General features: G+C 32.4%; 1 protein-coding gene across 1 annotated transcript; it reads right to left on the bottom strand.

Moving 5' to 3' along the window:
* Nucleotides 1-787: 787 nt before the first annotated feature.
* Nucleotides 788-26022, bottom strand: LOC148610237 (uncharacterized). The gene is made up of 38 exons (XM_088542512.1): nucleotides 25738-26022; nucleotides 25439-25559; nucleotides 24794-25012; nucleotides 24456-24612; nucleotides 23847-24127; nucleotides 23335-23532; nucleotides 22879-23008; nucleotides 22671-22705; nucleotides 22215-22353; nucleotides 21569-21789; nucleotides 20948-21106; nucleotides 20254-20449; nucleotides 19322-19576; nucleotides 18107-18327; nucleotides 17137-17242; nucleotides 16803-16919; nucleotides 16209-16344; nucleotides 15727-15907; nucleotides 15038-15314; nucleotides 14449-14635; nucleotides 14099-14310; nucleotides 13653-13885; nucleotides 12859-13012; nucleotides 12383-12561; nucleotides 11777-11920; nucleotides 11117-11285; nucleotides 10136-10280; nucleotides 9717-9835; nucleotides 9396-9538; nucleotides 7250-7397; nucleotides 6310-6513; nucleotides 5752-5961; nucleotides 4672-5442; nucleotides 4160-4372; nucleotides 3779-3874; nucleotides 2878-3209; nucleotides 2030-2237; nucleotides 788-1265 (listed from the first exon to the last, which is right to left on the bottom strand). Exons 4-38 carry the CDS (start codon nucleotides 24475-24477, stop codon nucleotides 985-987), a joined length of 6822 nt encoding a protein of 2273 aa, XP_088398638.1. The 5' UTR covers nucleotides 24478-24612; nucleotides 24794-25012; nucleotides 25439-25559; nucleotides 25738-26022; the 3' UTR covers nucleotides 788-984.
* Nucleotides 26023-26043: the final 21 nt, after the last annotated feature.

Here is a 26043-nt window from a genome sequence, read left to right as displayed (position 1 = left end):
TGTAGTAAACGGATTAGCTAACGACCAGTTAGTATTGGCATTTATCATTTAAATGCGTACATACTGTCGTATTTGTATTGTATTTTCCTTTTAAAGGGCTCAACTGTTACTACTTTATCTGAATAACGACCAAGTTTCTTTTGTTCATTTTTTGTAAACGCTTCTGTGATTTTGAGGGTTTTTTTTTTAATACATAATCAGCACGTCTCTTATGGTCAGTATTACTGAGCATAATTTTAGTTGAAAGTACAGACAGACGGATGGATGAACAAAATAAGTATTTTTGTATATTCCCCCAAAGAATCAATAATGCAAGATACTCTTAATAGATAGTTAGTTTAAGCTATTTATTCAATTTATTTATACTTATATGCAAATACTTTACAGATAAGAAAATTATTGAGTTTAAATATGAGAAAATTGCAAATGATATATAATATCGATTTCAAAGATAAATTTCATTGTAAATCATAAATAAATGTGAAAGATGGAAGTGGAAGCAACGTAATCAGGATTTAACAAAGTATTCATAATCGGAGACAAAGATCACATCTAAAAACACACAAAACCACATAAAACACAAAAAACACAAAGAAAATGAAGACTAAATATAATTCGGACTCCATGTAAAAGGCTGTATTGACACAGTGCAAATATGCACCAGTAGCGTTAGCCCTCTCCGTATTTTCTATTGTTTTTTTAAGGGGGTGGGGGATAAATAAAATGTATTTATATATCGCAGATTGGACAGTTACAGTTGATTGCAGTATGCATGCAAAAAGACACCTTTGATATCGTGCATTTTCCTTTATTATGAACAAAATTGATTTTAAAGAAATAATATATTAACAATCAAATAAAATATTACTTAACATTAATTCGTCAGTTTCATAGTATTAAAAAAACTATCACAGTAACATGTCGCTCGTGGACGGATTAAAAATTTATGGTATCGGTAAGGACTCATCATGACACTGTTGTTAATTACGACAGTTTGATAGCTGCACTTAAAATAGTTGTCATCCCATTAGCAGTTACCCCACGGACAACAACATATGCTGTAATGTGTTGAACGGATTTTATCTTTGGCGGAAGGGTAAATTCCAAAAAGGTGTGCTTTGTTTCTTGCCACTGGATAATATCAGCGCTTCCTGATATTGTTCCAGCAGATACTTCGTAATATATTGGATCTGCTGTATTAAAATGATCCTTCCACGATGCTGTAAGTGTACGGTTATCAGCGGTAAGTTTCAAATTTGGACTATCTGAAATACAAAGAGGTAAATTGTCTTAATTTATAATTAATAATTTGTACATTCAACAAAACATATGCTTTAGTTCCGAAGAAAGCAACGAAAAAACTTGCGCACTTTATACTTTATCCTCATTATTGTCATCCGATCCTTTTTGTTAACTAAGAACGTAAACACATTCAGTTTAAAGATGAGCCGTAGGATAGTTAATAACGACGTGAACAATGTTTTATTCTTCTGATATTAAGAACTTTATTGGGCGTACATGCAAAAAGCAGGCAGTGGGTGGCACGTGACAAATTTTGTTTTCAAAACAATTTCACATATTTCATATCATTAATGCATCCTTTCTCAAAGTAAGATTCCGGTTTTATGTTAACTGCAAAGGTGAAAGTGAGAAAAAAATACACATGTAACTCGTTATTTTTGTGTAAAAGTTGGTTCCCCTGTTCGGGAACTGATAAACTGTTTTCCGAGTCATCCATAGTCGCTTTTAAAAATCTTATCATTGTTTTACATTAACATGATATGTACATTATAGCGAAACAACTAATTCAGTTGGAAGAAATTAAACATGTGCCAATAATATGATAAGATCTGCCTGATTTTTACACGGACAACCTCTTAACTGTTAGTGATAAAAATTAATACAACTTTAATTAAAGATCTGCATTTGCTAAATGTGTAAGAATAGGAAGATTAAAACGTGACAAAGTTTTCCGGCAAGCATTTAATGCTCGAATAAAATTGGTATTGATCGTAAAATTACAATCTACCTGTAAGTTGTGATTGTAAAGGGGAGACAACCAAATCATCTTTTACAGGAAGACTTCTAAGGTACATTTTATTGACAGCTTTTACACTACTAGTATAGATTCCTCTTGTCAAATCAAGTCCACGGATAATACAGAAGGATGTATCCTGCTCCTCAGCTGTCAAGGATTTTGTAAGTAGAGTTGATTGATCTTGATCTTCAAACGTTAACTGAAATAAGATCACAAGAATGATACATTGGTTATTATAGACTTAATAGGAAACAACAAAGAGTCTATCATCTCCTTGCAAAGTCCATGTACTTTAATCACATTTTTATCCCTATGGATTAAAATATACAAAATAATTACATTTAAAAATTTAAGCTCTGAATTATAATTCGCACAGTGCATTGTATTTAATAGATATCCCCGTTTCGCACGCATTTGATAATAGTAACATTATATTTGGTCATATCCATCAGTGTTACCAAATTTCAAACTTTCAAAATCTTTCATCAAATTATTTATGAAAATTGTGCTTTATTACTATTTAAACTCTTAGAATGTGATATTTTATCCTTTCCTTAAAATGTCAAACATTGTATATATATATTTTTTTCATATATGACAATTTAGCTTTTAAATAATGCTGTCTAATTACGTTTTTACAGGAGCGATTTCGAGGAAGCTTTTATTTGTTAACAGATAAACAGGTGTTACATGTATGTCTCAGTTTATGTGCGAAAAATGTGAAATACTACAAGAAAATATTTTAAAAAATATTCTTGTACATATACAGTCAACACTTCATCAATGCAAAAGCAGAATGCTACACATGGGAAAAAGCAGGATGTAATTTACAAACAGACCATATATGAATCCATCCCTGTCACATCATAAAATCCTGTCCATTTTAGCCTGACTGATGATGTTTCACCTTGGTAATGTTCTCTGGCATTGTACTCCGTCAAAGATCGTGGAAAAAATTCAACCTCAGCGTATGTTGTATTCGGAGGAAGATTGGATATCTTCACACCATTAGTTGACAAAGAGGATTGCAAACCGGCATTGTTTCTACATCTAATGGTCACGTGGATCATTTGCATAGATAATTTGTTTCTTGGGAATACCTTTGATATTGTATTTATATTTTTAGGTAATTTCTGGAAAGTTTGAATCTCATTTCCATACGGTTGGTAACCTGTTAAGAAAAATCATTTCAATTATTTTAATACTGTGCCAATAAATTGACAAAAACTGAACTCACCAGTAAAAGTTTTTTTTTTTTTTTTACATTTCTAAGCAGAGAAAATATTCCGCCATTATTCATCAAGATAATATATATCATGTTTATTTTCGGATATATATTTGTAAAACATGTGACCCTGCATTTCTGATACGTATGCGATAATAAGCGAGTTCTGTTTGAAAAGAAAAGATACAGTTGAAACCGACAGCTTGACATTTTGTTCGATTATGGCATAGAGAAATTACTTAGCTACGTTTGTTACTACTTGCTGTTTTCTTAATAGCAATAGTAATACGGGTGTAATCAGGGTCATTTTTTGCTGTGCCAACTTGCAAAGTTATACTTAGAAAATAGATGTGGTTTTAGTACAAATGCCACGCAGAGAACGTGCAAATTTACAGGTCACCACGTGCTAAAGGTCTTCAAACTTTTCACATCATTAGGTTATTATGCATTTAAACAAAGAATAATATAACAAATGGGATACATTTCACCAATCAAAAACATAACCTGTAACTTACCGACAGCCCATTCACAGTGTTCCAGACCGGACTCAACATCTTTGACGTCCCAGTTAGCGAAAATTTCTTCAGATGTCTGAGCAGCTATATCAGAACCTATTTAATAATTTGTTTTAAAGAACAAATAATGATTGTTTGATTACAATGAAGTGTAATCAAACAGTTTTAGATTTACTATTCGAAAAAAAAAGATATTCTTAGAGGTTTTACCTTGTCCAATATCACAGTGCCAATAGTGTTATTATTTATATGTAATATATCGATTAGTTGATTCAAATATATACTATCAAATTTTTTTCTCTAACATTAATTTCAATCTGATTTACCTGTTGCAGATATAATGTTTTCAATTGTTGTTTACATGTAAATACATAACAATACCTATTCCATCGTTGATAAATGCAATTTCTGGAGGAGTAAGATCAACCAGAAGATCCTCAGCATGCACCTCCCGTCGTAAACCGGCTGCATTTGTCGCTACAACTGTGATATGAATGATGGAGGTATGAGCAAGAGTAACATTGTAGTTGTAAGCAAAATTACTAAGACCAACGCTCTTAAATCCCTGGACCTCTGTACTTCCTTCAGTGTAACCTACAAATTTATTTATATGATCTTTTATGTATGTTCATGCTTAAAACAAAGAAAAATGGATCCCAAGCAAACCATTATATACACAAATCAATTACTTGTTTGTCACAGCTACAGAAGTATTAAACCTTTTACTACTACCGATTACATTAACTGAGATGCAGAAAGAAAATTGAAAATTGCTGAAAGAGATAATAAAATTCAACATCGTTGGTAGCATATTACAAAACTAGTCTTTCAAAAAAGATTTCTTGATATGCATCTTTTGCTGAGAGTTTTAGAAGTATCAATGATTGACTTACCGATTGCCCACATATAATCCACAATGGGACTCTCAGGATCCATGAAGCTCCAAGATGCGTGTATTGACGACCATTGGTGAAGGGAAACAACATGTGTATGGACATTTTTACTTTTACTATTGTCTTCATCATAGTCATGCATTACTGTTTCCTGAACTTTTAAATCATCAAACAGAATACCAGTATTACCTGTCATACTTCCGAGAGAAATTATAACTTCCGGTCTATACGAACGGAAGTAAAATGTATGTTGATGCCAGTCAACATCATTTGATGACGTAGAATGCTTATCTTGTTTTGAATACACCAAGAATACATGACGTTGTTCGCCAATCTCCACATACCCTTCCTTATTGGCAAGTACTGCACCAAGTTGTGCGGGATGTGCAGTTACGAAAGAAACTTTGTAAAGTTGGTTTAATTTGAGATTTAACAAAGACTGTGAAATGCTCCCCTTTACAAATATAAATGCACGACCATCCATAGCAATATTTTTACCGGATTTCATTACACTAACACAACTTCCTGTTGAAACATTCCAGCTTTCAGAATGTGCTTCATTACAAAGACTAACGTTTTTTATATTTTCCCAGTCAGTCGGTACACTATCATAGATTTCAAAAGAAGGATTAGAGGCAATATTATTGTCTAAATGCTCCATAAATGTTGGTTCAGGGTCTGTCGTATCAATAAGGACGCCGTTAGATTTCACTGTCTTTGATGTATGTCCTATGACGTCAACCGCATAGACCAGACTTTCGTATTCATTTCCTGTAAAGAAAACAAAACCTTTGTGTTAAGCTCAAAACATTTCAAATCCTTTATACATAGCCTATACGTTATTTGTTGTAAAACGAGACAAGGGACCCTTCTATTCCTATAAAAGGTATTTAAAACAAAATAAGTACTCGTATTATTTAATAAATACTTATATCACATTAGCAGCTAGCCCATGTAAAACAAAACGAACCATAAACTTTTTGAGCACTTAATGATGAATAATTGAATTGAATTAAAACTTATACGTTTCAAATTGATTATGCCGACAATAGATACATTTAACATATGTTACATGTATACCTATTATGAGACTTGAACCATTGAGAATTCGAGATACTGCCCTATGAATGCCAACATTTTCCCAGTCTCTAACATCACATTTCGTGTCTTCTGCCGATTTGGTCTGTACACACCACATATAGTGCGATATACCAGAGTCGCGGTCTGAAAAGCCGTTCCATGAAGCACTCACAACATCAGATGAGTTCTGGTAATCTTTGTCATGAATACCTTAAAAAGATGTAATGTCATATCCACCACTTGAATTTCCATTCCTCATTAAACTCTATCACAAAATAAGTTACAAACTGAACAGAAGTATTTTATAATTATATGTACATGTTTGCAGAACGGTGAATGCTTGACAAACCGCATATCGACTTTGACTGCTAATTGCAGTAAATTTTACTTCTTAAAAATCTGCAGGAATAATTTTTTTAATCACTAAAAGTGTAATGTCTAAATGTGTTTTTTTTAATAAATAATATGAATTACAACGCAGGTGGTGTTTATGGAAAGATATGTTCACAATTTTTTTTTTTTTTTCAAATTATAATTCATAACAAAAAAGTTTCCCACCGATTCCATCATGGACAATTCCAGCGACGGGAGGTAAAGATTCCACCATGATACCATCAGATGATTCCGTTGCATGTATACCAGACCGACTGTAGCCGACAACATTACTATAAAATACTATTCCTGGTGTCAGAGGAATTCTACTGATATTGTGTGATGTTATAGTGCCCGGTAAATCTAGTTCTACTGAATGAATATCATGTCCTGAAATTAAACATTGCTTAGTTTACAGTAAATACCGATATGGAGGAGGGATATCATCTAGTGTACCAATCTTTTCCAACGGAAATGTCTGTACCATGTAAGGACCATCTTGGTGGTCTCAAACTTTCTGGATTTGCTTTAATATTATAATGTGTTATACGGACCATTTTTTTTGTTTGTGACTATTGCCTAGATTTCGGAAATTTTGTTATTATGTTTCATGGCTTTGTTTAGTTTTAGATTGATTTTTAGATATATACATGTACTTATCGAACACGTTTTAGGATTCTAGTATATGTGATTTATCTTTCGATGTATTCTTTTTCTTACTTGTTTTGTTTTAAATGATGCCACGTGAATTCTGTGAATAACATGTACACTTGTTTTCAGATGCACATTCTAAAATATCTTAAACAAATTCAAACCCCAAGACCATTGTGCCTCTATAGAATAAATAATATATGCACATTTAAAGGTAGCACATTATCGTATTTTCGCATTATTAAAAAATGCAGGAATTTTTAATATCTTTTGGCATGGGTTTACCAGGTGTGATAGTACTATATTTATATACGTCCCTAATGTACTATGTAAGATCTTGCGAGAAGTACAAGGTAAAGAAACAACAAACATAAGCCTGCAAGAATTATTTGAAGACTTGATACGACAAATTAATATTCCATTTGAATTAAAGTGTCTTAATACTTTATGTTAGTTATACAATGTAGACGCTTACCGCCAGGATATGTGCTGAGGTACACTTTAAATCGGTCAATGATGTTAGTGCTATCTAAGAAAACATTCGTCCACCTGATTGTGAAAGGAGCACCAGGTTTGATAAAATCAACATCTTTTTTCCAGTGCCCAGGAATTTGCTCAACAACCTTCATAAGAAATGAGTTGTTGCATTTTGTTGATTTTTTAATACTATAGAAACATGAGAGAAATATTATTTTGATTCGGTAACTTCTGGATGTTTTTTTATGGTTTTCGTTAAATGAAAATGAGTGTGACGATAAACTATTACATTGAACTAAAGGCCCGAAAGATCCTAGTCAGTAGGTAATGATACCATTTCCACAATTATTATGTAACTCAGAATAACATTTATAAATTGTTGAACCCCAAGCAAGTAAAACGTTTGTAAGAAAATGCCAGCCATTTTGAAAATGGCGATCTAGAACAAAATTTCGACATCGCCCTTCAACTCAAAATATCATATTTCCTATTGAAACCAAGCATCATTGAAATATAAGCAAGTAAATAATTGGCGCTGAAAATTGCCACCGGAAACAATCTTTTGTCATCAATTTTAAGCTCAGGACACCAGGTTTCCTAATTAAACCAAAATTCATTGAAATCTCCGAAAGTAAAAAAAAAATGACAGGAAATTGGCCGCTGAAAAAAAATTTGATTAAAATCAATTGTAGATATCAAATTAAAGTTAAAGAAGCTTTAACATTCATGATTGTATAATTGTTGGTGCAAAAACTAGGCAAAAAAAAAGTATCTTTTTAATACATGTAACCGTGGCCATATTTTTTATTGGATCACTCTGAAGTGAGACTCATTTGTATCTAACATGCTATTGACATTCCTGAAATGTTTCAAGAAATATGTGAAGTAGTGTCAGAGAAGACAATTTTTTTGGGAAATAACAGGTAAAAAACTGAAAAAAATAGTCGAAATGACATTCCAACAAGGGTCAACCAGTTTTTTTTCCAATATACGCACTAAGAACATTATGCTTAATATTTGTCCAAATTTAATTGATTTCAATCTGCTATTCTCATCTAGATAATCCAGGAAACTAAAAAGAAATAGGCTTTAACGGGGCCATAACTCCAATAGTAATCAACATATTTTACTAAAATATTTGCACCAAAGTTAGATCTTATAGTAGTTTTCTATTTTTCAATATAATAATCACTAATGTGATATTGTTTTGTAAAAGTGAGTGACATTGTCACAAGTGACCTTTCAAAGGGCCATAACTCCAAGTAAAGTCGACCGTTTTTTTCCGAAATTTGCACTAATGATGGATCTTGTCTTTATATTGTCAATACAGTTTGAATTGTGAAGCTACATGTAGCTACTTCACTTAAAGAAATAATAACCAAAAACTGCAGGAAATGTAAGATAATTTGCATTAAAAGGGCAATAACTCCTAAATCGGTTATTCATAATTTTTTTAACGATAATAGATTATCGAGCCAAGGAAAATTATTTTTGTTGCAGTTTTAAAGATATATGTCAAAACTTATGGTCAGACCCCTTTTTTCTAATTTAAATATACGGCGGCCATGTTTATCGACGGATAAAATCTAAACATAGCTTTGTTGCAAGATAGCATTGGAAACATCAGTGCAAAGATTCATTTATTCCGCTCAGTATACTCAGAGAAACTCAGAGAAAATTTTTTATTAAAAAAAAATGTCAATGGACGACAACGGTTTACAACGACGACGAAAGGCACATGATGGTATTGTTTATACCGTTTCATAAAAATAGTCATCATCAAACCATTACGGTGAGTAGATTTGTTAACTTCAGGAAATATATTTGGTCTCCCGATATTAAATGAAAATCACTGGAGAAACATCCTAAGGTAGTTATAACTGGACAACTGACTAAAAGATATATTTTCTCCCACACATCAATAAGAATATCTCATGCATTGACAGCAAGTTTAAATCTCTTTGTAATTTATCCAGTCTACTACCTAAAACAATTAATCAGATAATTAACATTCAATTAAGATTTGAAGAACTCGGTTTCCTGAGGTTAAATATGTGATTTGCTGTAAACTAATTTTGAAGTAAATTTCAATAATGTGGCCCCCAAAAATAAATAAATTGTAAGTCCAGAAAACGAGTACTTACTGCTGATCCTTTAATTTTCCGTCTTGACAGTGGGGTTGATAAAGCATATACTCCATCTGTCTTGAAGTCTGCATATGTATCTTCGTTGTACCACGCACGGACGATCATTGAATATGATACATCTGGTTCCTTGAGAACTCGTCCTTAAATATTATGAATATAAAGTCAACAATATGCTGATTTTTAATTTGGGTTATTCAATTTATTGCATGTAGTAATGACAAAACTAAAAAAGATCCAAATGTTTAATGTAGCATGCAGCAAGATATTAAATCATGAAGTAAAATGACGACGTATATTAGAGATGAATAAAGGTGTTACCTCGTTTTAAATGGAGAATTGCCTGATTTGTTTGTCCCGCGTGATGCCAAACGTCATCAGCGTCTGCGAATATTCCCTCAATCGTTGTTGATTTGGTTAATCCAGCACTCCATTCATACCTTCAAATGTCAGAAAATGGTCTTAAAGAAATATCTATACCCTTCTGTTGACAATTACCTTCAGTTTTTGCCTATTACTTCGGTAATTTGCCATTGACGTTTTTATGTAATACAAAACTTAGTAATTAGGTTTATAACTAAGGATGTTTGAACATCAACCATATCGGTTGTGATATTGCAACTGGGTAATGCTCTTCGAAATTTAAATTGTTGACCCTCTAAAAGCAGAAATAACGATTTGATTCGAAAAAATCCTAACACTATTGTGTTTATATATACCACCTTCGACCCAAGGATTACCATAAAGGTTTTAATCCCTGTGCTTGTACAATGTGCCATTTTGCTGCCAGGGCCACGTTTGAGGGTGTGTATTTTACATCAGTGAATGGTGAAGTACCGTGAACGTCAGTAATGTCATACGCACCAACTAAATTGTTTGGGTTAGCTGAAAAAAAAAATGATGGACATTCTAATAATTAGCAAACCAATATAATTTTGTTTTAGTAGTTTCCTTATGCAATGCATGACCTGTTTTTTAACTAGAAAAAAAAAGAATTAGTTACCAATAAGACACGAGTACCCCACGTTAAGGGACTTATACAGTTCATTTTGATGACGTAAGATTTCAAAGGTCATCAGATTAAATCGCCACAAAATGTTGCAATTATTCAATACAAATAGAAATTCTGTGAAAAATAAACTTAACTCCATGTAAAAGTATGGCAGAAGTAACGGATAAGGAATGGGTGCCCTATTTCTTTAATAAAAAAAATTAAAACTTCATATTTTCCTGTGTGAAATAAAAAAAAAAATACTTAAATGAAAATCTTAAATAAAAGGTGAACAATGGGAATAAAAGCATGTAAAACAGATTCAGAAATAATTTCATTTAAAGTCATTAAAGTGTGTGGGAGGATTAATGATCGAGAGATGAGTACGCCCATTTTCTACCATATGCAGAAACGATTTAGAAAGTGTTTTGCTATATGTGGAACCCCAAATTGATTCGGAATAGGAAATGCACAATTAGAATATGTAAAAAAAGATTCTTAGAAAATTTGTCAAATTGCATACAATGGTATAGGAGGAATTACGGATAGGTGATGCCCGCTTCTGCCAAACGGAAGGAAGGCAGGACCAGCATATCACTTTATACCCCCACATTGAACATTGGGTTATAAAGGTATCATACTCAACGATTCATGGATCATTTGATAAAGTCGGAAACTGTAAATTTAACACTATATTAACGGATTCTAACCAATAAATCACGAGTTTCACCTTTTGAGACATCATGACATTTATTTCCATTGATGGGACATCTTTGACCTTGAGCGGCACAAACGCAATGACCTTTACATGTAAATGCTGAACAACGTCGTATCAGCTCAAGTGATCCTCCGGGAACCAGTTTAAATTGAGAATGTATCATTCTACTAGATAAACCAACCTATTAATGCAGTAAAAATATTTCATTATCAATACATGGGTTCAAATCAAAATATTTTTGCTATATTTGAAATAATTAAAATATATTTTATCATCTGTAATATAAATACACTTGGCCAATGAAAGGTTGTGTTTGAATTGAAAGAATTTGTTACTGCTTCTTGTGTGCAATATTTGAGTTGTAGGGTCTCAATTCTATATTCATGACGATCTTCGTTCGATCGATGTACATGTCCCGTATATAATATTTTCTGTTTTTGTTTGTTTATGCCGTCGCTTTAAATCACGTTGTAAAGTTCTCCGCTGATAAAGGTATCAGTGATTACTCTTAGTGACAGGTATTACTTCTGAAATATTTGTAAAATAGTACTATCTAGATAAAGAGGCCGATTTCATCAGAACCATAAACAAAAACAGAATTTCAAATATGAAAGCACAACAGTTCAATTAGGATAGTGTACATTAAAGAATAATTGTTTGTTTAATGCATACCTTGTTAACAGCCCAAACACTGACAAACACGTGCTCAAACTTGACAAGATTCTTTACGTCGACTTCAAAGGTTTGTACAAATCCTTCGTCTTGTTTATCGATACCTGATTGATTATGTAAGAACTCTTGTGGAGAACCAGCCACCTGTAGAATGATCAATCGTTGCAAATGAACAGGAATATACATTGTATTGTTTTCATGTTTAATCTTATTCGGAGACCGTCGTAGCTTAGTTACACATATGTAGTTCTTGGTACAGATTCCTAGAATAGCTTATCTGATCTAAAAAGAAAGAACATCGTTTAGCGAGATCATTTACACTGAGTCTCCGCTATACAGATGGTATATTATCGCCAAACAATCATATGGTCGGGAATTTGACACATCGCATCTACCCAAAAGAACTTGAGATTAATGTTACTATAGACACCGTGACGTTCCTTTAACTATTCTTCCTCACTGAATTTAACCCCAACCGTCTTCAAAAATTGTATGTTTTATACATGCATCTTCTGTTTAAGGATACAAGATTTAAAACAATTATTTTGAAATTTCGAAGGTTGGTGTTATATCAATATAAACACATTCAGAGGATTTATATTTTACCTTATTCAAATCATCCGTCATATACCAACTACCAACAGATACATAATATTTGTCTATTTCAGTATGGAGATCTGTAAACCCGAGCCAGGACAACCACAATTTATAACGGGACCATGTCATCCATCCCTCAACATGTCTGTGTAAATTAGCTGCATGGTCTGTCTTGATTGCAAACATACCTGTGTATAGAACGAATATACAGTTTTTATTTATCGAAGTTAACTAATATTTATGTAACATGGACAGAATCCAATCACTTCATCCACATTTGAATATATATATTTTTTTAAACTAAACATAAATGACTATTTATACCTCATGTAACATATACATACACTTTGAATAAATACCGTAAAAACTTGCATTTACAATTATTATTTGAAAATATAGTAGTGTTTGTGTGGAACAAATGCAGCTTAAGGTTTTAGTTTTAGTATTTAAAAACGTTTGAGCAAGGATTTAGTAACAATGTATACCTGGAGTAGGGGCAGAACTGTCGACTATGATCTTTTTAGTATCTCCTTCAACACAAATTTTTGCTCCATTACAAACAATCAGTTTTATCGTGTAATGTCCACCATCGTGTAGATCAAAGCGAGAAAAGGTATATTCTCTTACTATCCCGTTTATCTTGAAAGTTTAGGAAAAATAAGTTAATGAGTATATTATTTGAAGACATTCCTGAGTTGTATTAGCAAACAAAAAAAAACCTCACCATTGGTAATACAATATTTCTACATAAAATATCTCAGAAAACTTGTCAAAATGATGTACAGATTTTGTCTTGTGTAAGACTGTGGACCTACAGCAACAAACATAACTCTTGATATACTCATTGAAATGCTTGTATTCAGCATTTTATATCAATGTAATGTAAGCATCAGTCACATGGATTGATTCAGTTTCAAATGAAAACGTGATGTGGTTTGGTGAAGTTGAATATGATACAAACATATCACTAATTTTGTGGGTTGTATCACTTATTTGATGTAAGGTCTTCCACCTTAAATGTCTATATGAAACATATCAAATCTTAATACATAACGAAAATATGTTTTCCTATGCTTATTATTACAAAAAAAATGTAGAAATAAGAGTCGACAAAAAATGATCATACGGTATCAAAGTATGATGAATCGAGCGTTTCAGTGATTTGAAAAGAGTTATGTGCCTTACTCTAGGTCTACATAAGATATTGCTTTCAAAATCTTCCGTATACTTAATTTTATTTCAGAGTTGCAAGAATTGATTCTGTGGCACAATCAATTACCTCCGTTGATGATGAATTAAAATGACCTCCTTTATGTGACGATATTGACAAAAACTGACGTTGTATGTACGATTCAGGGTCTTCAACTTCCCATTTTACTCTAATCGTGTTTCTGAAGACTAGTGAATTGTCTTTAATCGATCCAAGGTCCGTTGATAAATGTGGCTTTACATTTATTTTTGGTGGTGTGGTATCCACAAAAAATCCGTTAGACGTAGCCTCTGTGCTAAGCCCTGAAACAACGAATCGATTCACCGTAAATTAACTTATTCTACAGTAGGTATTGATTCATAAATTATCTACTATATGTCTTTAAATATTTTTGGTACTAACTGATGTTATCATTTTGATCTTTATTGGTGAATAACTAAAAGGCATGAAACTATACAAATAGATTTCAATTCATTTAACAATTTGGAAAGAATGTAACGACCGCATATTATTACCTGCTTTATTGTATGCTTTAATGGTAACGTAGATTCTCTTTCCTGTTGGTAAGTTCTGTTTCAGGTCTGGTTCCACCATTATGTCAGTCATAGGGAGGTGTGTTGATTTTATGATATCATCCATCCCGGGTCTTGTCCCAGCTCTCCAGGTAAAATGGTCCAACCCTGAGTGTGGATCTGTAAACCCATACCAACGAGCCGATATGTAATTTCTACAATGATAAATATGACTTAACAAACTCGCTGTGCAAACTGAGATATTATATTTGAACGGACGCTGAATTTCGTGTATATAAATAATTTGTTTATAGAAAACAAAAACAAAAACACAAACGAAAAAAAAAAAATACCTTAAAGACTGGTATTCATCGTCAAAAATATCAACCCCATCTAATATAATCCCTTGTGTGGGTGGGCTGTTGTCAATAACAACACCGTCTGACGTCACAGACGTACACAGATCAGCTGTGTTGCAAGCTGTTATCGTGGTGTAGTAACGGACCCCTGGAGCGAGGTGTACATGACACAGAGTGAAATCTAAACAAAGATATATTGGATTATAATCATATTTTTCAAATATATCATATTTTTAGTATGTGTTTTTATGAAACTTCTTTCAAAAGTCGTTATCGCTATGAATATGTGTTTATATTTGCATTGGAAATAAATATCCATTCTTTACTATAAAAATATAATTATGACTGCTGAGATATATTGAAAACTTGAGGTAAAAACATATTCGTCGTAACAATAACAGACGACAAATACGTCCAAATGGTAATCAATTAGAATTTATCTTTTGACCATAGATGCTCTGAGAGCCAGAATTCGGTCTGACAGGAAGTTAACTTGTAATGCCAAGATAACGTAATGCAAGGATTTGTTAGTTCGTATCTTTAACAACATTAAAAAAAAATCATCTAATTAAATCATGCTTACTCTTTGAAATACCAATGGCCTGGTTTTTCAAAAAATCTTCGCAATTCGGGCATGTGCCGATACTGACATAAAAAGCCTTGATTGTAGAGTGAGGATCGTGGAATCCTTCCCAGTAGCTTAACAATGTCTTAGTATCTGTTTGATAATCAATATCTTTGGTGTAACTGGGGACCTTTTCTGGGCTTCCATCATACACATGGCCAGGAACTGGTGGGGACATATCATAGATATAGGCCCAGGAAGAAGCAGTGCTGATTAAATTCGCTTTATTAACTGCCTGTTTGGAAACATATTCATGTTTATAAAAACACAAGTTGATATCCTGCTATGTTAAATTTTCACGTGTTACAAAACCTTTTCCTTTATAATTCCTGAAGAATATTTTAGTCTCTTGATATTCAGCATAAATCTGAAATTCTGGCAATCGTGCATATTAGACTGCATCAATATTGTCGGAAGAACACGTTATGAACATTCAAACGTCGCCAACCAAATTTTTAAAAAAATCATACACAATCACACAGCAAACCATTGTGTATATCATTAAAATTAAGGACTTCTATCAGAACCGTATACATTTTGGGAACTTCATGAATTGGAAATTTGTTGTCTTTATCGTACGTAAAAAATTAATTCTATTTATGAAATTCGAGTGTAAGTTTTAAAACTATCAACATCTTTTTGTGTACCTTGACAGTTATATAGTAAGCATGACCTTCCTGTATATGAACTACTTTATCTTCTGCCGATATACCACAGTCAAGTGTTGTCTCAGTAAATGGAATTATATTATCATGTCCTGGTTGTGCCCCAACAGCCCACAGATAGTGATCTATACCACTCTCTGTGTCAAGAAATACATCTCGCCAGCTGAAAATAAGCAAGAAAATCACCTGTTCAGTTTTAAAAGTTTTTCCACGAGCAAATCCTTATATCATTATGTATTTATAATCAACATATTAGTGACATGTATATACATTCAGCTTCCAATGTGCATTTTGACAAATTCATTTAGAAAACAAAATATTACAATACACGTTCGCAGGAAAATGATTCAAGCTAACCTTATACTACTAATCCAAAGGGAAAACCAAATAAAGTAATTCCAAATTAATGATTTCAACTTAAAACTTGAAACATGATGTCGAATATACTGTTCGTTTTTACTTACCAGGCATCAATTTCATTCATGTTGGACAAATGCCTCCCTTCAATCGTAATAGGTTTTGTTGATATTTCTGGAGGAGTGCTATCAATTTTCATAGGAAGGGAATCGGCCGTAGAACTTCTTCCAGCAAAATCAATTCCTATGACGTGTAACACAAAACAAATTTTACGTGGTATTTATATACAGCATGATAATCCAAGCAGCCTAACTATTTCGCCTTGGATCTCCTGTGTTTTAGTGCATGCGCACCTTTAATAAAAATTATGCACTATATTCCTTATGATTCTGCTGGAATTTCCTAGTAAGTTGCAAAACATTCAAATAAGTCTATGAATAGTATTTATTGTTTTGGATTTGGAGATTTATGCAAAAAACATGTTATTGGTTAAGCTAATATTTTGTCTTTTTTGGTTTTTTTATGTATTAACAAAGAAAATACCCATAGTCCTTTTGACAAGATTAAAGGATAAATTTTGAAGAATATCTCATCACTAGACATGAAATACTGTATGTTGAAGTAATCATAGTGTCGCTAGAATTTCTATTCAGTGTACTCCCTTAAAGACCAAAACGTCTTACAAATAAAGTCCCGTTTACCTTTGACAGTAGCATAATATTCATGACCATCCTGAAGTCGAAGTCCATGAACTGTGTAATGATTGACCTGACCCACTGATGTAAATGGGGCTATATCTGTTCCTCCTTTTGTAGAACCTAGTTATTGATAATAATTTAAATTTTATATAAGCATATCAAATTATTTGAATGCAATTTAAATTTAAGTCTTATTTGCCACATCTGAAATGATTATAATCATCACATTTTCAAGCTAAGTTTCATAAACAAAAAAAAAACACCGTATAATTTTGTTTGAATAACGACTAAATATGTAAGCAGTAAAATAAAGTACTGGTTGGTATAGTTGACTTACCTATTCCTATCATATACTCTCTAATTCCTGAGTTGTGTACGGTGAAACCAAACTCCTCCACATCAGTAAATGAGTCCCAGCTTATGAATATATCCGATATTGAAGACTTGCAAGATAAAGTGTAAAATCGGCATTATTATAATTATTACTTAGCGCTAATCTAAATAATTCAGTATGAGTATGACTTCACTGAAATAGTTGTTTGCATATCAAAAGGCATGCTTTTACTTTCGTTCTTAAAATCAACAAAGCGTTTTACAAATCTTATAAATGAAGTTATTTACAAATCTTCTTCTCAAAAGAATACCAGATACATACATTTATCGATTTTTTATATTTTATTTTATATTCAATGCTAACATTGCTGTGTTCAACTAGCTGACTTAAAATGATTACAAGTTCTGTATGCGATTGACACGTGCAAACTGTTTATACAGGTATTCCTTCCTAAGTTTTTAATAGAGTCAATGACAATTAAAGTGATTACGAGTATAATGCCGTTTGTTTACAAATTACGGTCACTGTTCACACATAAGTCTATTTTTAATAAGCCACATCTTAAGGAGGTAACTTAGGTTAAGGGAAACAATTCTTACAAATAACTTGAACCTTTGTATTCAGCTTTTTACATCATTTTCATGCAAGCATTAAAGTAATTTGGACTGATTTCATTTTCTTTCAAATAATTTTTGAAAGTATTGTAATTTTATTTAGATTTATACCAGACGTCAACGTGTTACAGTAGGCAACTACTCTTGTGTCATAATTAAAAACGTAAACTTATAATTATACCATTAAATAGTTTGTATTTCTTTTTAACAACATTTACATTAACAATGAATTGTCTGAAGGATGTACAAGTTTATCAGATTGCAACTAAAATTGCCTGCTTACAAAAATGTTCTGCTGTATATTGGTAGTTGGTTACGATACTACGTTTGTATTATCTTAACACGGAAATGATGTCTACCTGAAATTGCTTGTTAGGGTCAATTCCAATCCATACACGTCCTGGTTTTGGAGGTGTTAAGTCAACAGTAACCCCATCACTACAAGATTTAACTTCTGGTAAAACTTCTGTCCATTTCTCGTATTCAATTTCCTTCCGTGGAGCATTTAAGCATATCAAATATCGTTTTCCATGAACAAGTTCATTCTTAGAATCGAAAAACGCATTCATATGAGCTCTAGCTGGAAGAACAAACAAAATATTGAAAAAATATCACTAAAACATAAACGGAACAACATAAGTTATTTTTTCAAAACAAAATGATATTTTGTTTCAATTTCATACCGCTTGACAGGTGTGGAAAAAAATGTTCTCATCACTACTGACTTTTTTGTTCTCAGAGTTCCATTGCCTTTGAAGTCTTGGACTCCATCTTGAATCGTCTCCATTGCCATTGTAGTTATATTTCAATTCAATGAGATAATGGTGATGTTTTCTTACCTTAGAAAAGAATTATGAAGGGACTCGGGAAGATTTGAAATAAAAAAAAACTTTGAATTCGTCAGGTTTTTTTTTTTTTGTTTGCAATGTTAGTGTTTGCATGACGTCAACTTGTTTCCTACGAATCGGAATAATAACGTTTCGCGCGCTTTTCATTTGTGGGTATTTTGGACGTTTTTAGAGCATTAGAGAAACAGAATCTACTTTCAAAGCTTGTTGATTATGAATTTCTCACATCTTGTGAAATTAATTTGATAGTTTGAATAGCGCGGCAAATTTCATTCGATGTGAGAATTTCTATAATCAACTCGTTATCGTTGTAGTTTCTATATTTATATACTTGTACCGTTCATTGGTCTGAATAACCAAGAATGTTTAGAATTCAAAATTTCTTAATAACATCTCAAAATAAAGCAATCATTTGAAAAAAAGATGGATTGATTGGCTATTGATTCACGTTCAGTGGCGGAAAGTTCATTCACGTTAGAACCAGAACGTTTGACCAATCTAATAGACCCTGATGTGTGCAAATCCGTCTCGCTGATCCGGATCTCTCCCAGAAACAACACACTGCAAGTGGGCATGCCAACCGTTTGTCACTCCCTTTAAACATAGTTTTCATGGCAGAGAAGCAATGCCTTCCAAACAAAGCAAACCAAGAAAAAACAAAACAAAACAAAACAAAAACAAAAACACCTTACCCAAAAACCTCTTTATTTAGAAATATAAACATACTTGTGTGTCCACATTTTATGGCGTCGGGATGCGAACATGGATCTGTCAACTCTAATTTATCATCATCATTATAATAAGTAGTCACATCAAGGTTCTCAGCATCAATTACCGACCACGTGAAATTTTTGTGACGAAGTGTAGGCCACGTTGCTGACAGAACGTTTTTATATGGCGTGTAATCAACGTCAGTTTTCTTCCAGTTTTCATTTTCCTCGAGAAAGATATCTTTTCCTATTCCATCTCGTATTGTTCCATCTAAAATAAATTAAAATATGTGTGGATCTGCAGATAAAGCGACATCAGTGATTTCTTTCCTGAATGCTTATTAATATAGGTCCTTCCTGACTGTCTTCCTTGTTATTTGAACACACACCCAAAACAAACAAACAAACAAACAAAAAATAAAGAAAAACAAAGAACCAAAAAGAAAAAAATGCAGGGATCTTCTATCTACTATCGTGTACATCAAAGTGGATATCTTTTTGTAACTTGTTTAGCAAAAATAAAAATATTTTTCTGATCCACAAATCGGAGTGCGACACCATTTCTGATGATAAATATAATATCTATTTAATTCTGATGTTCTTATGAGTATGAATCAGCATTATTTTATAGATAGTTTCGAATGTTCCCAGCGTAATAAATGTCAATAACTCACACTGTGAAATTCATTCACTTTCTCCCGCCAAAGCGGATATCAATCCGCTGTACCCAAAACTGATAAATTTATGTTGAAAATAGCAACAAATAATGGAGGACATCTATATTTAATAAGATACAAAAATAAATAGTTGTTTATAATGAATAACCGAAATATGATCACTCGTGCCAATATCCCGTTATGTCTAGGCATTCTTTGGCTCTCGTGATCATATGCTGGTTATATATCCTTTCCAATAAATTATCCTATTATTCCTTCAGTAGAGCTTTACCCAGACTGTATTCTTGTTCTCCAACTGCATCTAAAACGATGTTAGGGGATATCAGGGAAAGCCCCTCTTTAGCTGTACACTGCTTTAATTCTGTCGACGTAGTTGCCCAAATACCAGCTTGATTATATCCTCTGATATATAACTTTCGACATTTTGAAAAGTTTATTGTTCCATTCAAAGGTACAAAGAACTGAATCTGAAACATGCAACCCATTAAATGAAGACAAAAGAGCATATGATGCATTACAGTGATACTATAATCACAATGGATTATATATAGTGCTATCATAACAAAATACGGGAAAAAACGTAGTAATATTACAGTTTAGCTCTTAACAAGTAAACTGCAAAAAATATTTAGCAATGTTGAGTCATTTGATAGACCCAATATCCATTTGATATAATGTACTGTTCATCCTTTATATAGATTTGGATTAAATCTAAAGTTAGAGGTGCACAAAAGTAACATGTAATACAAATTCTGTGTAGGTTTCATTCAATTCCATTCAGTGGTGTAGGAGAAGTGACGGATACAATAATGGTACCTTTAGTAACGACGGGAAGTACTGACGGCAGGATATAAGCAAATATTTATGTATACTTCCACAAGAATGATTCAAATAGAAATCTTTATGATCAAATTTGTTCTGTTCTTACTTTGCCATTTATCCTATTTATCAAAACATTGTCAGACCTGTTTGTTGGTGATTTCGGTGTAATTTGAAACCACATTCCACTGAGTGTGTAATCCTATATCATCTCCTATTGCCCACTCATACAAGTTCACAACATCCATGGCACGGACAGCGTCTGACATATCTGGGTCATGCATTTTGTCAAATGTTACAAAAAGCTGAAATATTACATAATTAAAATATTCTTCACCAACATTGTTGACCATTGTAGTTGTCACATATATTTTTTTTTATCGTAAATTATATTCCATTTGCAATATCAGTTTATGTCGTTAGTAATTATTCAATTACACCTATTTGATTTATAGAATAATTTGCCTTTTATTCCATTTGCATAATTTTCTTTTATTTTCTTCGGCGTACATTGCGGTAAGTGCATGTTTTCTATACTTTACGATGTCTTCGAACCAGTCCAGTGTAGTATTACATATGCTTTGTATATCATCTTAATGGGAAGAAAGTATAAATACATATGCTATTTTCGAAAAGAGATATACATTCTTATTATATGAATTATGCAATATATTTGCATATTGAACTGATCAATATGAAATAGGTAATTGTGAAATATCCTATCTTACTTCATTTGCATCTATCAATCTCTGCAATTACTAGCATACCTGATTTGTCGCGTTTCCAATTCCAACGCTTACTGCGCCAACAACTGGTGGGTTCACTAAAATTGTTACTCCATTACTGTACTCTGGTGGAAAACAAAAGTTTTCCGAACAAAATTTCAAAACCATCCGGTATGTTTTCCCTGGTTCTAAATCCAGATTATTTATGGTTGTATATTGGTGATTACCAATGTAGTTGTAGTCACAGAATTTTCGCCAAAATCCTAATTCAAATAAATTCTTTTAGATAAGAAATACACATTACGTAAAGTTACAAATGATAAGCTGTGTTTGTTTTTAAAATGAACGATGAATTGTATAAAACAGTGAATGAACCTAAGAAGAAAGACCAACTATTGTTACTGTAATTGTTCGAACATTTTACGTACTCAAATGTGGCCGTCTGCAGAATCCTGGGTTCTGAGTAAATCTTTCAAATTTAGAATTTATATTTCGACAGTACTCAATCTTCCAATTATATATTAATGTACGTACATAAAAACAAACAATAAAACGAAACGAAACTTTCAGTTAAATCAAATTAATTGCTTTGTTTTTTTATAAAAATATTCAATTTTGTAACTTTGCATTTATATTACAAAAATATGAAACAATTCTTGGTCGGTCAATGATGATTCAAAAAGTTTACCTCCAACAATTTGTTCCTCAATTTTGTAAAAGGCTTCTCGAATAAAAGATGCTGATCTTTCTGGAATTGTCCAATACGAATTGAGACTTGATGTAGAGAACTGAAAGTCTATATCCTCATCACACTTTGGTCGAGTATCCTTTTATAAAGCATAACCAAGGTATTTGCAACACGTTTGATTGATTACTTGGATGAAGGAATTGATTACTAGTTAACGAAAACGGGAATTACGATTGTACATATATTGATTGCAATCGCACGATACTAACAACATGGAAACATACAGATAAAAAATGTATAAGTAGAGTTGCGATGAAATGATGTCAAATTCTATCTGAAAATCCTTTCAATACTGCTATCAATGTAAGAGCTCTATAAACTATAGTGTTGATTTCTCCCAAATTATTTTAATGATTACAAAATAAATTATAGGTACTGGGTATATTTACTCATTACCTGTTCATGATGACTTGACAGCAGCACATGTGGTTCTGAAAGACAGACGAATCCGTGTAACTTATGTCAGCGCGTGTAGTCATAAGGCCTTATTGTATAAGTATAAAGAAATAGTAATTTGACCATTTTATGGCATAGATATTGGTTTAAATTACTATTATAACATGAATAATACAAGACTTTTGAAGATCATTAAACTGATAAATACCTGAGCAATTTGTACCGTCCAATACGTGGATGCCCGTCAAATTCTTATGCAAATCAAGAACTGTTATACCGTCCGAAGATACCAAAATACTCCCTGCAGTGGTAGCTGCCTCTACTGTGGCATAGTAAGTCTAAAAATATATCTTTATTAAATATTTCAATACATGTTTTTGCACCATTCAAGTTTATCAATGAATAATCATATTTAACATTTAAATAAAGTATGACTTTCTATGCAGGACCATTAACTATAAACATATGTAAATGTTTAACTTTAGATAAAAGATAAAAATATACCAGTTTTATATATTGTAAATTTCGATATGCTCTATCGAAACTACTTGACTATAAACTGAACTAAAGTAAACAAATAGTCCAACATTTCTTTGTGGTTATAATTTTTTTTATGTTGTGTTTTGTTTGTTTCATACGCATCTAACAACACTTCTGAAAATACCTTAAATGGAACTAGACTCAATGAGGAAAATGTGTGAAAACAGTTTGAGTACAGTGTTGCCATGGGAACAACATTGCATGACTTTGGCGATGTTCCGATACAAGCTGTGAAGCTGACATTTTGATGCGGATGTACAAACTGTGACCACGTAAACGACATTGATCTTCTGTCATCAGTAAAATCTATATCCTCAATATCCTGAAAAATATAATTGAAATAGTAATAGTGAAACTATAGCTTTTGTTATCTTGTGTGATTTCAAATTTTGGTCTTTCTTCTTACGTTCATTCACTGTTTTTTTTTTTATTATTATTATTTTGGGGTAAAGTGTGATACAAATGTCACATTACCAGCATATCTGTCTTTTTAGTGACCAGTCGAATGTATGTTCTGGATTTTGGATTTCATGCCGTTTATTGATTGCCCATTTACTACCTAAATATGTTTCCTTTTAGTGTGAGTCTCTCAGGAAAAGTCTCCATTAGCACTTTTGTTCATTGTGTATGAATTACCGAGTTTCTGTCCGAAGTTTTGAAGCTCTGATGAACATCAAAAACAAGCCCTTTAGAAGGTAACTGTATATCGTGGGTGTATTTTATCGATGTCTGTAGAGTAGACAATCCAGCAAGGTTCGTTGCTTTAATTGCAAAGTAGTAGTTATGGTGACCATGAAGGGACCATTTCAAATCGTGAATAGACACAGCTGTGCATGATGCTGGTACTGTTCTTTTACAGGTACTACCAAAATGTAGTTCGTCAAATGCTTTGATATCGTAGATATATGGTTGACTACCTTAATAAAAGAAAGAGCAGATTTTGAGTAATTTCCTAAAACATTTTCTTTATTTAAACGACATGTTTTGTTTTGTAAGTGCACAGAAATATCAAAATATGAAATTCCCCATACAGGTCTAGCGTGGTAAGGTATACATGTACAGAAGTTAAGGATGCAATGTACAACTCATTTAGTTTAATATCCATTAAAATTCCAAACATTAAGATATACCAAAAACATGAACAAAAAGTGCTTGTATTACCATAACCAAATTCAAATGTGCAAAAGAAAATATGTTTTGTTTTCAAACTAGTTCCACAATTATCTTTTCAAAGTTTTAACATACCAATTGCATACTCGAATTTCATCTGGTATGGATCGTCGGGATCTTCAAACGCATCAAGAGACCAGTTGGCAATCAAGAATTGACTTTCTAATTTGACATCTATCTGTTTGCCAGTAAAAAGTGGTTGAGATGTATCGACTATAAATGATCCTATACTCTAGAAAGTATAAAAAAGGAAACAAAATGTTGTTTTTCCCAGTACATTAATGTTTAAACACTACTGTATGTAACTGTTTGAATTACAAAGTAATCTTTGAATTTAGAAGAATTGTTATTTTTGTCATGGTCATAATTTTCAAATGCGAACATATTATGTTTACTTGAAAGAGAGGTTTTACCTGAATTCCTTCGACTCCAGACTTGCTAATAGTTTTGATAATGACGTAAAATTCTTTGCCACCAGGAATGTCAGGGTGGTTAATTCGGAAATGATTGTGGTGTTTCGATGATTTAAGCGGAAAAATATCTGGAGCGATACCACTGTCTGTTGACGACAAACCAACTTCGTAATCATAAATAAGATCATCTGACAATGCAGGTTTCCACGACAACTTCAACTATAACACATTAAGCAATATCAATTGTAAGAATTGAATGTCTAGAAGCAATCTTTGTGTGAGGTGCAAAAAATCTATATATGAAACGGAATTTGTTGTATGATCCAACCAATGTTATTTTTAGAGATATATGTACTCGATCCTAGAACGAACTTAAAAGTTTAATGTGCATGCGCGTGCAAAACAGGAAAAGCACGTCGTTCTTATTTGTTTTGATCTGATTCACCGATTTTTTGTATTCGACACAGGGTTTTCCTAATCTCTAGATTATATACAAGAATATTGAGCTCCCTGGATATTTAAGGATACGTATTTTGGTTTGTACAAAAGTCGGATGTTCCGGAATATTTCTAAAAATGAATATTTTAAATTTTCATAATAACACGAATAACCATTTTCATCATCTTAAGTTAACGCACATATTACCTGTGAAGATTTTGATATTACACCTAAAATACTCAAAGTAGGAACGTCACACAAGGAATTGTCTACGGATGATATAATTGAGCTTGTAGGGAAAACACCAGTTGAGTTCAGTGATGACAAACTAAAAAAAACAAAAATATGACATTTTAAATCTGAGTATGTCATGTTTGTCTTATTAGAAATTTTACGTTTATATATAATTATCAAAAACTGTCTTAAATAAAACATACATTCCTTGTTTTAAAATCATATTAAAAGAATAAAACACAGATCTGTTGAACATCTTAAAAGATATTTACCTACAAGAAACTGTTGAATTTACTATCAAATGTCTTTTCAGCTTTTCATCTAACAGCCAAACCTTTCCATCGCTCTCTATAAGTCGTGGTCTCGTTCTGGCCCCACCAATTACAAAATCTTTTACGTACGGAATAGACGTTATCACTCGAACACCGTCAGAACAGACAACATTTGAGTTCTCATTTGCTCTATTGACAGCGACGACAGACACGTGATAAATTCCTTCTGAGGGTGCATCGTAACTTGCAAATGTCTCATAGGTAGTTGTAGTCTTAAGATAAAAATATTTTTTTTTTATATATTGG

This window comes from Perna viridis, chromosome 8 (genome assembly GCF_037379345.1).
Source record: "Perna viridis isolate PV_CMFRI_1.1 ecotype Kerala chromosome 8, ASM3737934v1, whole genome shotgun sequence".
Taxonomy (NCBI): Eukaryota; Metazoa; Mollusca; class Bivalvia; order Mytilida; family Mytilidae; genus Perna; species Perna viridis.
This window is presented reverse-complemented; position numbering and strand designations above follow the sequence as displayed.

What these genes read in the sequence shown, in the direction of transcription:
- LOC148610237 (XM_088542512.1), bottom strand. Translation starts at nt 24,477, where the DNA reads ATGAAATTCGAGTATGCAATTG. An exon ending in GAAATTCGAGTATGCAATTG is followed by an intron (nt 24,128 to 24,455) that starts GTATGTTAAAAC and finishes TCTTTTATTAAG; the next exon opens with GTAGTCAACCATATATCTAC. An exon ending in CCGAAATCACCAACAAACAG is followed by an intron (nt 20,450 to 20,947) that starts GTCTGACAATGT and finishes TGCATGTTTCAG; the next exon opens with ATTCAGTTCTTTGTACCTTT.